Source organism: Sceloporus occidentalis, unplaced genomic scaffold (genome assembly GCF_023333645.1).
Source record: "Sceloporus occidentalis isolate IW3139 unplaced genomic scaffold, rSceOcc1.0.p SCAF_3, whole genome shotgun sequence".
NCBI classification, from domain to species: Eukaryota; Metazoa; Chordata; class Lepidosauria; order Squamata; family Phrynosomatidae; genus Sceloporus; species Sceloporus occidentalis.
Window position 1 is genome coordinate 134,768,839 of NW_028316983.1, and position 15,741 is coordinate 134,784,579.

Here is a 15,741-nt window from a genome sequence, read left to right on the forward strand (position 1 = left end):
TGGTAACAGATGTTGTGCCTATGTCTCAACCTATCTGCACATGGGACACTTCATCATTGCTCTTCATTGAAGAGTCAAGGACAGAGAAAGATGGACCACTAACTCTCAGAAGTCAGCCTGCAAGAAATTTCTCCAAGAACTGTGTTTTAGCTTGCTTCATGCAGGAATCAATTATGGCTACTCATATACATCTGGGAAAGGAAAAATGGGAAGTGGGGAAATGGGGCACAATGGAGGGACACCACTGGACTGAGGGCTAGATCTGCCCTTTCCCTCTGATGGCTCTAGTGACCAAGAATCCATTCTGTTTCTATCTCCGTGTCATTCCTGTTTTTGTGTGTGTGTGTGTTGACCACACTTGAATGTCCTGAAAGAGGGACTGATTTGTAGATTAAACGGCAAGTTCTCAGAAATTGTGGGGTTTGGACTAGCTGTTTGAATGGCTTGAAATGCATTCCTACACAAGGATATTCACCAACACACCCCCATCCAAATTTCATAATGGTATTGCTCTGCTTGCAGATGGATAAAAACATTCCAATCTTTTTCAAATGATAGAAATCATTTGGGGATTAAAGAGGTAAAATTTTGTTGGGTAAGAGTGTTTATCTATCTGAGTGCTGATGCTGATCTGACTCATGCAATCCTGATATAAAGTAAATAAGTGCTATAATGTCCCTGCCCCTGGGGACCAGAAGAAGGTTTCCAACTAGGGAGGCAGTAGAACTGTTGAATGACAAGAATATTATGTGTGCTCAGAGAGAACAGGATACTGTAAAACATGGATGGGAATTGTGGTTTCCTGTGGTACTCTGGGATGGAGAAGGCTAAATGTCTCACAAAACTACATTCCCCAGAATTCCCTAGCATTGAGCCAGGGTAGTTAAAGCAGTCTCAAACTTGCAGCATGTTTTGGACTCTTGTGATGATGTTGCCATAAGTCAGGGTTGACTTGAGGGTGCATAATAGCAACAAAAGCCAGTTAAAGGGGAGAGAACAGGAATAAATTGTCTGAATGGAAGGACTGCACCATTGGTAAACAGTAAGCTACTTATTTAAACAAAAACACAAAACAAAAACAAAATCTAAAACAAAACCAAGGACCAGGATCCAGCACATGTGATTCTGTTAATGAAATAAATTCTCTTAGCAAAAACAGGAGTAGGGACTATATTCTCTCCTACCTCTTCCGAATGTAAGATTGCCACACTGAAAATAAGAGAGGGCTCCTCGACCTTTAATAATTGTGCAGAGGAGGGAATTTCAGTAGGTGCTGTTTGTCATGCAACCAGATGCAGGAAGCCCTCTCCAGTGTTCACTCCGGCAACCCTATTAGAATATGTTCTAGAAAGCTGGGCAACCTTCCAGAGCAGAAATTTGGCTAGCAGGGCTAAGAAAGAAAGAGAGAAAGAGAACATCCTATTATACTAACAGATGTATGGATGTAACCCTGTATCAGTATTGGCTAATTAAACTGATAATGAGTGCTGGGAATTTTACCAAGTGCTGTAAGATAAAAATAATGCCGGTTTTTCATGGTTTCACAAGATCAACGACTGTTTTGCCAAACCCACTTCTGGCAGATGGAAATGCTTCTTTTCTCAGTACAGTACCTCTCTTAAACTAACTGTTGGCTAGCTCTGCAGATGGAATTGGGATTCTCAAGTGTCCCTTGCAGTCAGAGGTTCTGTACACTCTGTCTTATGCAACAGAATCATCAAGGTTATATAATGCAACTTGTACAGCAGAGTCGAGGATTTGACTGCTAGACGACAGCTACTCAGATTAACAAGCAGACAGTGGCCACACTATACTATTAATACTGTCTCCCACTTTCCCTTGGCCATTATCTTCATTTTTAAACAATTAGAATAAGCATTATGAAAACTCTTGACAATAATTTACTTTTCTCTCTCTTTTTTCTTTTGCTCTTCAGTAACATAAGGATGGGTGTCATGTTTTCTACTAGATACATGATTTTAAAAGCAACGTTATTTCCAAAGAAAATATTACAATGTGAACAAATAACAGGTGTGCAGACTAGCACTATATACCTGTTTTCCTATTCTGTTTAATGAGCTCTGCTCCCTAACAGCATCTTTAAAAATCTTCTGGTTAAAAGGGTATTTTTCTCTTGTAATTATGCTGTAGTATTTCTGATCTCTCCTCTGCCAATTATAGAAGGAAGGGCTGAAGGAATACACAGTGTGCTCAAAAACAAATGTTCAAATAATTATTAATTTTAATTTTTAATTTAAAAATAGTACCGAAAACAGCACTGTCATTTTGGGAGTGTGGATATTAGATAGTTTGAAATGGCTTCACAGATGTTACATGTCTCATTTTTTATTTATGCCTATGTGAAAAATGATCCTTTGTTAGGAGATGGAGTAACACTCAAAGGGGAATACAAGCCACTACATTTTAATGTACCATGTCCATGAGCCTATTACTTAAACGCTTTTCAGTGATAGCTGTTTGCTTAAATCCCAGGCGCTCAATGGAACTTGACCTCTCTAGGCAACACAGAACAGAGCACAATCTGATTAAATAAAAGGTGGAAGGTGAAAGCCACACAGTGAGGCTCAGATAAAGGAGATAAAGCTAGTTCATCTTTAAGATACCATGAGATTCTTTGTGTCTGGCTAGAAAAGCCACAGTTGAGTGACATAAAACAATTAAGTAAAGGCCAGTTTATAAATTGCAAGGATGTACAAAAACACTAATGTATATAGTTCATCACAGGTTTAAAGTGACATGAATATCTCATGAATGATGAAGGGCATCATATGAATGGAAAAGCAGTCCTACAATCTAGTCCTGAAACATTAAACATACAATTAAACAAAAATTAAATGTGCAACCAACTCTCCCCAACGTCTAATCCCCAAACTGCATTTCAATGGGTTGGGGAAAATAACCATACATCACTTACTGCCAGATTTTTAAGAGCAGAGAGGGAAGCTGAAAGAGAAGAAAGTACTTGGGTTGCATAAATCATTATGACAAGGCTCAGAAACCAGTTTTTACTCTGAAATTGCATCTTTCTCTGAAATTTCACCTCTGATAAAAATTGAGTGATTGCTTTCCTAAGGGTTTTCTGGGAAACCAGGGGGAAAGCAGATAAACCTGTTTTCCTTGCTTCTTGTCTATTATAAAATGAAGTGTCAATCACTTTGACATCTGAGCTGTCCATTTTATGTATCTTTCACTGGGCAAGAATTTTTTTCTCAGTCAAACTGTTTTGAGCCTAATGACCAAAAGACAATGTAGCTACATGTAGGCAAACAGTCAACATAATATGGTTGTTCAAACTTTTAAGCAGGAAATGTGGATTCATTCAAATAAAGGCAATACGAGTCTTTGGAAAGGCAAGGGATTAAGAATAATGTGGACATTTAATTTGAATCAACAATATAATTGGTCTTCTTCTCTGTCATTTTAATTATTACTAATGTATATATGTAGATAGAAATATATCAATTATATAACTAAGATATATAGATGTTTGTGTGTGAGATCCTTCATCATCAGATGTAACTATGATGGTGGAGCTCCACTGTCCCATGTACATCTAATAATGCCATACACACCCCAAACCCAAGTTTTTCAGCCTGGCTATGCCTCAACTGAAGGGTTTCCAAGGCGCTGTAGATGATTAGAGTGCTGGGAAATGATATCTGTAGTGTTCTCCTGGTTGTAGTCATTTTGAGACGAGACAGCTGGAGACATGCATTGGGGTCCTACAATAACTGCTTGTCTCTAGGCACCCCATGACCATCTGCAGAAATTAGCCAACATCTTAGTAAGTTTACTTACTAAGGACTTTATCACACAGGAAAATCAGGGATTTAAACAGCTATTAGCCGGTGAAAATCGCATGATTAACATTTTCACGCAACGTCATGATTAAAAAGCCATTACCCCAGGAATAAACAGGCAATAAACAGCAACAAACCATTCTTGGGGAAATCCCATGTGTGTGAAAATGTTAATTGTGATTGCACAATTTTCATGGGATAATCGCTGTTTAAACCCAGATTTTCCCTGTGTGATAAAGTCCTAGGTAAAGTTAATTAACAAAGTAGCATCTGACCCTTCTCCCAAATGCAGCCATTGTGAACAACAGAGGTCTGTTCTCCTGTCAATTGCAGCACAGCACACTGATGTTTCTAACCCTTCTCTCCAGCAATCTCCAGCGCAGCAATCAGAAACAGGATCTCTGTGACAATTCCTCACAACACTAGAGATTAGTGACAATTCCTCACAATACAGGAGATTAGTGGCACGAGGGGGTGGTAATGTCAGCATGCTGCTCCCTGCCAGACTGAAAAGGTACATTTCTTAGGTCATGTTTAGTGGTTAACGGCCATACACATGAATTCATACCAGTTAGAAGATAGTAAATCCAGCTTACGATCCCACAACTAATGAAGTGGATTGTTGTTATAAGTCTTCAAGCTGTTTCCAACTTAATGGTGGCTCCAAGGCAAATCTATCAGGGGTTTCTTAGCAAGATCAGTACACAGGGGATGTACCACTGCCTTCTTCCAAGACTGAGAGAGGTTGACTTGCCCAGAGACACCCAGGGGTATTCCATGACCGAGTAGGGATTTGAACCCTCGTCTCCCAGAGTCCTAGTCCAACACTCAAACCACTACAATACACTGGCTCAGCAATGAACAGGATGCCAGCTGCTTATTTTTAAAAAAATATTTTTACAAAATGTTACATAGTATACTATTTTTAATGGGTTAAATATCAAGCTGTCATGTGTTGGGTATGTTGACTAGTTCTAAAGAATAAATCATACTTCAGTAGGTCATTACAAATGTGTACAGTTTATGTAAGGTCCAATTTTAATCAAATATAATATATTATAAAATAAACAACCTTAACAGCAACATATATAAGCATATATATGAAAATGAAAGTCCTCTTTGCTTCAACTGTCTGACACCCTAGGCCTACAGAGCTAAGGAAAGCAACGCCTGCCTCATCCACTCGACAGGGCACCAAGAGCTATCTCCCCACATATCACCTATGAAGAAAACCAGGGCAAGTCGGAGGACTATCTGGCCCCATACACTAGCCAGAGAAGGAGTCTCCCTTCTCTATGGCGGGTTACAAACCGCAAAAAATACGTATGGAATACGTATTAGGGTTAGGAAGGGGTGGTGCTTCCGCACCCCCTAACCCTAGTACGTATTCCATACGTACAACATGGTGGAGCCCCTTCCACATGGGGGCCGCCATGTGTACGTATCGGACGCTGTGCGTCTGCACGTGTCGTGGCGTCTATGACGTCGTGAGTCCGCCCCTGGCGCCTCACGACGTCATAGAGGCGCCGCTTAAAGAAGCTCCATTTTGGAGCTTCTTTTTTGCTCCGCAAGGGAGCCGTGCGGTGTGGCTGCGGCGGCTCCCTTACGGAGCAAACGGCGGCGGCGGCGGCAGACCGCCTCAAAGCGGCAGTCTATAACCCGCCTTAGTCAGAAAAATAACTTGTTTCTACCTACTAGTTGACTGCAATGCGGAAGGGAGGTACATTTGCCAGCAACAGAACTTGAGATTCCTGGGTTTATGTGCGTTTTGTGGGATCCCATTTACAATATGTTGTAAGCTATCTTAATGAGATTAAAAATAAAAAATATTCTGAATATGTAAATACCATAGTAGGCACAGGACCGAAGTTTATGGTACATAAACTTTTCAGATTTGCTAGTGGGATCTTCCAAGTTTAAAACCTCTAAACAAGAGTAAATATTCATAATATTTAAATTAACCAGTTAACTTTCATATTGGTTGTAATTCTGCTTTCCAAAAATTTATTTTACTAAGGGTTTTACTTTACACTGAACTCAATACTGTTTGATAAAATATCAAATATTGTTTTACCTTTAAGAGATTATACATTCAGGTTTGTATTCAGATTTTATTTTAACAAGGCTAATTTTTAAAGAAAAACATTCCATATTTAAAACTTCTAAAAATCTGATGTAAGATTTTTAAAATTCGGAATGTATATTTGCAACAGACCATCTATTTATATCCATCTTGTAAACAGGAGGATATATTCTTTGATGAAAGCTAAGTAGTAAATTTTCCAAATTCTGCAGTGGTGCTATTGGCAAACAAAGGGGTAAATCCAATTGTTAGTCCCAGCTAACTCAGACCTGTTAAATGAATGGGAACTTGTTCAGTCAACACTTATGTAAGTCCCATTGATTCAATGGATCTACTCCACTTCAGATTTAGTCCAAAGAACACACAACCTAACAGCAGCAACAGCAACAACAACCCCTTACCTCCTACTGAAATGAATAGGGTCTGTCTACAAGAGCATTACATTCATTTCAGCAGGGTTAGTGCTGAACATAGTGAAATGGTTGGAGTGTTGGGATTGTGGCTACACCTACACTGAAGAATTAATGCAGTTTGACACCGCTTTAACTGCCATGGTGCCATGCTATGAAATCCTCTGATTTATAGTTTTCTGAGACATTTAGCCTATCACTCTGGTGCCACACCAAAATACAAATCCCAGGATTCCATAGGATTGAACCATGACGGTTAAAGAAGTGTCAAACTGTGTTAATTCTGCAGTGTGGCACCTACTTATGGCTCCAGGAGATGAAGATTCAAATCCCTGCTCAATAATGGAAACCTACTGAGTGATCTTGGACAAATCACAGCCTTAGAGGAAGGCAGTGGCAAAGCTCCTCCTAATCTTGCCAAGAAAACGGTATGATAGGCTGGTGTCAACTTGAAAGCACATCACAACAGTGTAGGATAGCAGCTCACTGACTTACATCCCAAATCACTAAGTATGTTCTACTGTCCCCTCCATTTTTTTCTTGTTACTGCTGTTTGGAAGGCAGAAAAATGGTAATGATCTCAGCTTACATTTGTAGGTGAGAAATGGACAAAAGGCCCATTAAGCTCGCAATGCCATTCTCTGGATAGAACTGACTGTTAGTCCACACAGGCATGCCAATTTGAGCAACTTAGAAAAATGTATGTACAGGGAGAAGATTTACTGCTTATATTCTTCACTCCATACAAAAGCTGCTTAACTGAAGAGAAAATTTAAGCACTACTGCTGCAGTTTTGAAAATGTTAGTGATATCGGCTACAATTTCCTATTAAGCTAATTGGATGTAAACCCCACTGAAGACATCTGAGCAAACATGTATAGGATTTAAGTGGCACAAATGGATTTTTGAGGCAGATGTATGCAATTTTAGGGAAATATATGTAGCAATGCAGGGGGTCTCTCTCTCTAAAATCTCTCTAACAGTTTGCTATTGACCTATTAATATCAGCAGGGCTTTGAATTTATACATAAGACTTTTTTTTACCCCCTTTCTCTTTATTTTGCACATTCACATGGTCTTAGGTAAAGATGCAGATGGCCTTCTTTCAAACCATAGGCTTCATTTCATACTGCCACAATACCACACAACACCACAATACAAAAAAACATTATGCCAGAAGAGAAGCCATTCCAGAAGCATTGTGTCTCCAGAATTAACCATTCCCAGCCAACATTAAGCATCTCCATTGACATTGTTCCCAGCATCTGCTAACATTAGTACTTAGTCACTCATAGGCATGGTCTCTTTTACTAGCATATATATATATATGTGTGCGTGTGTATCTTTTATCCCTCACATATAAAATTGGCCCTCCATTTTCATGGGGGATCAGTTCTGGACCCCCCTCCCCTGCAAAAACAGAGGCTCGTGTATATTCAAGTCCCATAGGCTTCAATAGGGTGCATGCCCATGCGTGTGCCTCCACACATGCATGCACCCCATTAAAGATAGCTGAGGTCACCCCTCCATGGATTTCCAAGGTCGCAGATCCAAGATCCACAAGTTAGGAGCGGCAACTGTAGCTGCTTTCATTACAACTTGTAGCAAGGAACTGGAATGCCTTACTGTACAATGAAGAAATATTGCTGCCATCCTTAAATTCTAGTGACTTGAGAAGGGAGAATAATTTGTTTTTATTTATGCTTTCTGACCATTTAACGTTTTATCAAACCTTTGTTCTGTCTGTACTCCACAAACTTGTGTTATCATTGATCCAGAGCTATGAAATGTTAGGGATTTTTTGGAGGGGTCAGAATCCCCCCAACCACTTTTCAAAGTTCTGTGTTTCTGTAGAGCCCACTCAAACTAGGAACACTCCTTCCCACTCCACAGACAATTGTAAAACTACTGTAAAAGAAACAAACAAAAAAGCAACTCAAAAATCCTCTTCCATTTGTAACAAAGATTTACGGACCAGAATAACTTCCCTCACCATTACAAACAATCCTTCCTCTTCAAGAGCTCCAAAAGCCTGATGCCCAGAAACTGCTAATAATGTTCCTTCTATGGCCCAGAGAAATCTTTTTCAATTCGAAAATTCACGCAATTACATGATTACTTATCACACCTTAATTTCACTGTAACGGCCTCCCCGAATGCGACTCAGATTCTGTGCAAAGTAAGCCATCACATCAGTGGGTTCTTAATTGCGAATTGACACCCTTGTGCATGCTCAGTGAGACTCCAGATGACTGGAGCAGAGCAATGGATGCAAGCTCCAGGAAAAGAGATTCCACCTCAACATTAGGTGGAACTTCCTGAGAGTAAGGGCTGTTTGACAGTGGGACACACTCCCTTGGAATGTAGTGGAGTCTCCTTCCTTAGAGGTCTTTAAGCAGAAGCTGGATAGTCATCTGTCGGGGATACTTTGATTTAGATTTCCTGCATGGCAGGGGGTTGGACTGGATGGCCCTTGCGGTCTCTTCCAACTTTATGATTCTATGATAGTAGGTGAGCGAGAGAGAGGAACCAAGGAACCCCACAATTTACAAAAGAGGTGGGGGGTGAGTGGGAAGAATGGTTGAAAGAACATGCTCTATTCACGTTAAAACGAGCATATATTCACTCTTGTCACATTAAAATGTGAATATAATGGTTATCCAATAGCTCTCAGTCCATGTCTCTTAATTAGCAGGCAACAGCCCCCCCTCAACAATGCTGAAGGATGAGCAGAAGCAAAATTGAAGCAGAATTGCAGCGTAGCTTCATGGGAACTCCCCCTTCCAGATGGGGGGGGGGGAGCCAGGACCAAAGGAGACATGCACATCACACCAAACAACAGCGTACTGAGTGTGAAGTTGTCTAGGAACAGGGTTTGTGACTTCGCTAGTTCACTTAATTTACTTAATTGTGGATTGATGCGTGATTGCGTTCGGAGTGCATTCGGACTGCCAGCGATTGCGTGTGGTAACCTTTCGCACAATAACGTGAAAATGCATGATTCCGTTCCGGATGACACTGGATTATACTTCCAATTTCAGTCACGTGATGTCATCCTAAGAAGGACCTTGCTACCTCATTGAAGGGTTTCCTTGGTGGGGTATAGCAATCCCTTCCAAAGTAGTTTTGCATGGTACCCTCCCCCTTTCCTGGCAGGTAGCCTTTTTTATTATTATTCAGGTACGCCTTTGCTGGTTAAGATGGACGGCTGAAGAAGGGGGCTTTAAAAAAATATTTGTTTTTAATTGCTCAATATTTCTTTTGAAGTCTTTCTTCTAAAATTGTTTGATATCTCATGTCTAAAGCACACTTCAGAAATAATCCAGTTTGAGACCACTTTAAATGCCCTGGCTCAGTGCTAGGGAATCCTGGGAACTGTAATTTATTGTGGCACCAGAGTTCTCAGACAGAGAAAGCTAAATGTCTTACAAAACTAGTTCCCAGAATTCCCTAGCATTGAGCCAGGGCAGTTAAAGCGGTCTCAAACTGGATTATTTCTGCAGTGTGTTTTGGACCCATGTTAGTATCTGAGGCCTGGACCTGTTTTACTCACACTAAGGTCAGAAGTCTCCATACCCATTTTTGGGATGAAAGATGGGGTAGAAATATAATAAACAAATAAATAAATACATATCTTGCTTGGGAAAACAGGCATTTTCTGTCAGGTGCAAAAGTAATTTTATAAGGACTAATGAAATGGCATGTTATCTGTGATGATCTGCAACATTGCAGCAAAGCAGGTCAGTCCACATCATGACCCCAGAGATGTGCTCCAGCATCCTTTGTGACTTTGCCATAGACTCTACATCTTTAGAGTAGTGCAATTCAGTAATGTGGGCTATGGAAATTTAGGATCAGTCCACACAACGCAGGAGATATATTTGAAGAAAAGGCAGAATATGCAGTAGATTTATAAACTGTGAGAAATTACAAAAACAGATATAAGGGCCTCCAAATTAGATTAGGTCAGTAGTGTTGCTCTGATCCAATCCAGCGTTTGGGGGAGGGAGTTTGTTTGGAGGAAGGTAACTGGAAAATCTGACCACAGATACATCTCTCCTATCATGTGTTGCCTGGTCTTCAGTCAATTGGATAAGGCAATGCAGCAAAATATTTCAGTCCATTCCCTGCACGGAGACAATAGATCTGAGCCAAGCCTCTGGGATTTGGTCCAGAACAATGTTTCATTATGATTGGGCGGTATATAAATAAATCCTATTATTATTATTATTATTATTATTATTATTATTATTAACCACAACTCAGAAACGGGCAAGTGTGCCTCCAAGCATGCCCTAAGCCTACTGCCTTCATCACAGGCTTGGCCAGTTGGTCAAATGTTGTTGTGGTTCCTGACTCATGGTGACCCTGTGGATGAGACATCTCCAAGTCTCTCTATCCTCCACTGCTCTGCTTATACTGAATAGATATTCATCCCTGTGACCCCCTTAATAGAGTCCATCCATCTAGCATGTGGTCTTTCTTTCTGCATCCCTCCACCTTACCTAACATTATTGACTTTTCCAATGAGCCATGCCAATGAGTCAGATATTTGTTGTTGTATGCCTACAGGTCTTTTCTGACTTATGATGACTCTAAGGTGACCCTATCATGGGGTTTTCTTGGCAAGTTTCTTCAGAGGAGGTTTGCCATTGCCATCACTTGAGGCTGAGAGCATATGACTTGCCCACCGTCACTCAGTAGGTTTCCATGGCCGAGCCAGAATTAGAACCCTGGTCTCCAGAGTTCTAGTCCAATGCTCAAACCACTATGCCATGCTAGCTCTCCAAGTATTAAATGTTTATCAATATTAATATTAGCAGGATGCAAAAGCCCCCCTGTCAGAAGAGATTTCATCCAGTTGGGTTGGAATCCCATCTTGAGTGCAATCTAGAATCCAGACCTGATGCTCAGAAAAATGACTCCTAGGCAAGGTAGCCAGACGTCCTCCTTTTCCAGGACACACCCTCCATTTCAACCTCCTGTCCAGGAGGAATTCCAAGTGTCCTCCAATTGCAGCATGTCTAATAAGCATGAATGTGTATTAAAGAGTGCTTTTAGCTTTTCTTGGGTCACATCCTACCTTTCGTGGTGCCTCTTCCTCCTTTAACCCTCCTCCCAGGTTAAACTATCTGGCCACTTTGCTCCCAGTTTAGGGCACCTGGTCACCTTGTTCCCAGGTTAGGATATTTGGGACCCTGCTCCCAGATTAGGACATCTGGCCACCCTGCTTCCAGTTTAAGACATCTGCTCACCTTGCTCCCGTGCTAGGGTATTTGGGGCCCTGCTCCCATTTTAGGACATCTGGTCACTTTGCTCCCATGTTAGGATATTTGGGATCCTCCTTCCAGATCTGAGACCCCGTTCCCAGATTAGGACATCTGCCTGTTTAGGAGACTTGGTCACCCTGCTCCCATGTTAGGATATTTGGGACCCTGTTCCTAGTTTAGGCAGTCTGAGACCCCATTCCCAGGTAAAGGACTTCGCCTGTTTAAGTGATCTGGTACACCCTGCTCCCAGATTAGGATGTTTGGGACCCTGCTCCCAGCTTGGGACATCTGGTCACCTTGCTCCCAGGTTAGGACATTTGGGATCCTGGTACCAGATTAAGATACTTGAGGCCCTGCTCCCAGGTTAGGACATCTGGGACCCTCCTTTCACATTAGGACATTTGAGACCATAATCCTAGGTTAAGGATATCTGCCTGTTTAGGAGATCTGGTCACCCTGGTCCCATGTTAGGATATTTGGGATCCTCCTTCCAGATTAGGATATCTGAGACCCAAGGTTAAATCCCAGGTTAATGACATCTGCCTGGTTAGGAGATCTGGTCACCCTGCTCCCAGTTTTGGACATCTGGTCACCCTGCTCCCATGTCAGGATATTTGGGACCCTCCTTCCAGATCTGAGACCCCGTTCCCAGATTAGGATATCTGCCTGTTTGAGATATCTTGTCATCCTGCTCGCAGATTAGGACTTTTGGGACCTTCCTATCAGATAAGGATATCTGAGGCCCCCATTCCCAGGTTGGGACATCGGCCTGGTTAAGCGATCTGCTCACCTTGTTCCCAGGTTCGGATATTTGGAACCCTGCTCCCAGGTTAGGACATCTGGGACCCTACCGCCATCTTGGGACATCTGCTCACCTTGGTCCCAGTTTAGGACATCCGGCCACCCTGCTCCCAGATTAGGATGCTTGAGGCCCTGCTCCCAGGTTAGGGCATCTGGGACCCCATTTCCAGGTTTGGATCTCTGCATGCTTAGGAGATCTGGTCATCCTGCTCCCAAGTGAGGACATTTGGGACCCTCCTTCCAGATCTGAGATCTTGCTGCCAGGTTAGGGCATCTGGGACCCCATTCCCAGGTTAGGGCATCTGCTTGTTTAGGAGATCTGGTCACATTGCTCCCAGTTTTGGACATCTGGTTACCCTGCTCCCATGTTAGCATATTTGGGACCCTGCTCCCAGGATAGGACATCTGGAACCCTCCTCCTAGCATGGGACATCTGGTCCCCTTGGTCCCAGGTGAGGACATTCGGGACCCTGCTCCCAGATTAGGACATCTGCCTGCTTAGGAGATCTGGTCCCCTTGGTGCCACGTGAGGACCTTTGGGACCCTGCTCCCATCTGGGTCTCTCCATCCATCCATCCATCCATCCTCCCTCCCTCCCCTTCCGCTGACCTGTCCCTTGACGAGGCTGGCGGCGAACTGTCGCATGACGGCTTCGACGGTGTAGGCGCTGGACCAGCCTCTCGGGGTGAGGAGCTCCATGCAGATGGCGCCGCCGTCCAGGACGTAGCCGTTCTCCAGGCGCGGGCTGAGCACCCGCATGAAGGGCGGCGCGAAGGGGAAGTTGTCCGGGAAGGTGAGGTTGAGGAGGATGTACTCGGTGCTGGTCTCCTTCATGTCCTGCCAGAGGACCGAGTCCTTGTCCACCTGGTGCAGCTTGACGTTCCAGTCGAAGAGGCTCTCGTCCACCAGCTCCACCGAGATGAAGCGGTCGCTCAGCCGGGCGATGTCCTGCAGCTCCTTCATCAGGCGCCGGGTCCTCACCTGGGTGCAGTGGGCCTGGCGGCTCGGGGGCACCGCCTTCCCCCCGGGGGGAGCCTCCTTGGACCCCGCCGGGGGCCCTTTCTTCTCCTCGGGGGGAGCCTGGGGCTGCGGAGCCGGCGGCGGCGGCTGCTTGGGCGGCTTATGGCGCGCGGGGCTGGCGCTGCTGCTGCAGTGGCTCTCTTTGCTGGGGCTGCTGCCCTGGGGCTTGGTCTTGTTGGGGTGGCTCTTGCCCCGCAGGGAGGACGAGCCTTGCTGGCTGCTGCCTCGATGGTGGTGGTGGTGGTGGTGATGGTGGTGCTTGGGGTCCTCCGTGTCCCGGTTGTGGAGCCGGATGAGCCCGATTTTCCGAAGCAGGGTGGCCATGCTCCTCGGCGGCTTCGTCTTCTTCTTCCTGGGAAGCCCTACCTGGCCCTCCCTCCCTCCTTCCTTCCTTCAAGGGATGCTGCTGCTGCTGCTGAAGCCCGGCCACCCACGCCTCTCTCTCTCTCTCTCTCTCCCCTCACAAAGGGCGGGAAAGAAGGAGAAGAAAGGGACAGGAGGAAGGAGGGGAAAGCTAAGCGCCGTCGAGGGAGGGAGGGAGGGAGGCCGACTTCTTGGCCCTCTCTTCTTCTTCTCCCCCTTCTTCCTTGGGGCTCCTCCTCAGAGGCTTCTCTCTGGCATGGCCGCCTTCCTCACAGCAGCTCCCCAGCGGGGGCCATGGGAGCCAGGCAGGGGAAGGGAGGGAGGAAGGAAGGAAGGAAGGGGCTTTCCCTCAAAGACACCGAGGAAGGCCAGGCGGCAACCGTGACCAAAAAGAGACCCAGTAAGAAGGACGAAGAAGGGCTTTGGGGGGAAATTAGCGCCCTTCTTGACAGAGGAGGGAAGGCGGGCAACAAGAAAAGAATAACAATAACAAGAATAGGTTCTCCCTTCTCCAGGAGGCGCGACGGTGCTGAGGGGATGGAGGCTCTTTCTGGAAGGGTCCCCCAAGGCAGGCCCTGGTCCTCCAAGTCCGGCAAGCGAGCAGGGACGCCTTTCTTTCTTTCTTTCTTTCTTTCTTTCTTTCTTTCTTTCTTTCTTCCCTTCTTCCTTCCCTCCTTTGTTCCGGAGCTGTGTCCCTGACCAAGATATTCAGGGGAAGGAGGGAGGGAGCCAAGGGAGAGGAAGCCCCCCTCCTCCTCCTCCAGCCCCTCAAGCCCTGTCCCTCTCCTCCTCCTCCTCTCCCTCGGAAGATGAGTTTGGGGCGCCCCTTTCCTTCCTTCCTTCCCTCCCTCCCTCAGCAGTCCGCACCGCCTCGCCGGCTTCCCCCGCGCTTCTGCGGCGCTTCTGACAGAAGAAGGGAAGAGGAGGAGGAGGAGGAGAAGGACCCGGCTGCGCAGGAGGAGGAGGAGGAGGAGGAGGCGCCAGGTTCACGTGGCGGCGGCCTGGGTCCCTACTGGCTGCAGGGGAAGCGATGATGGTGATGATGGGGCTGGCGGTGGGGGCACGGAGAGATGGCCGCTGGCTTGCCTCCTCTGCCTTCCTTTCTTCCTCCTCCTCCTCCTCCTCTTCCTCCCCTTCACCCGGACAGTCACAGGTGCTGTGGGGATGAGAAAGGCACACTTGAGGGGGAATATGGGGATGTGTGTATGTGTCTTTATGTATGTGTATCTACATGGCGACCCTATGGATGGACGAGGCACCTCCAAGGCCCCCTCTTCTCCACTGCTCTGCTCAGCCCCTGTAAATGCATCCCCATGACCTCCTTAATAGAGTCCATCCATCTGCTCTTCCTCTCTTTCTGCTTCCCTCTACCTTTCCTAGCATTACTGGTTTGCTTTTCTTCACATCCATCCATGCACACACACACATAGATATCCCCAATGCTTTTCCAGGTTGACTGCATACACTGATAGGTCCTGATATAATGCGCCTGCGCACGAGCATGAGAGAGCCCCTCCTCTGATTCTCTCTCTGCCCACAGATCCCTCCCTTCCCCCCCCTCCAATACTTCATCATCTGATAAAGGAATCCGTGTGCAAGAGAAAGAGAGATGCCCTTGGCTTCAGCTTTGAAGGGAATGGCTACTTGCTTACTGGCAAAGGGATCTTGTTGCTCCTTGAGATATGCCTACTACACAAAGATGCCACCAAGATCACTTTTTAGTTTATGCATCTAACAATGATACTATAGGATGCCTTTTTAGTTTCTATACTGACACAAGGGTGCCACCAGGATCCCTGTTTATCTGCGCAAAGGTGAGCAAGATGCCTTTATGTGGTGGTTTCCCAGACTAACACAGGTATGTCATTGAATGGTCAAAGGACTGCTGCCCTAAAAAGCTTGCCTTAATTCTAGACACTGTTTTACTTTGCCCATGCAATGAGTTATGCCATCGAGATTGCCCATGGTCACGG

At 45.0% G+C, this 15,741-nt stretch overlaps 1 protein-coding gene across 1 annotated transcript in view; it reads right to left on the reverse strand.

The window, feature by feature from the left end:
* LOC149316850 (ubiquitin-conjugating enzyme E2Q-like protein 1) overlaps window positions 1–14,610 on the reverse strand; it is a 38,602-nt gene extending 23,992 nt beyond the window's left edge. Inside the window, exon 1 of the mRNA XM_089516389.1 lies at window positions 12,995–14,610. Within this exon, the coding sequence (XP_089372515.1) occupies window positions 12,995–13,729 (735 nt within the window). The 5' untranslated portion in view covers window positions 13,730–14,610. The remainder of the gene's footprint in view (window positions 1–12,994) is intronic.
* Window positions 14,611–15,741: the final 1,131 nt, after the last annotated feature.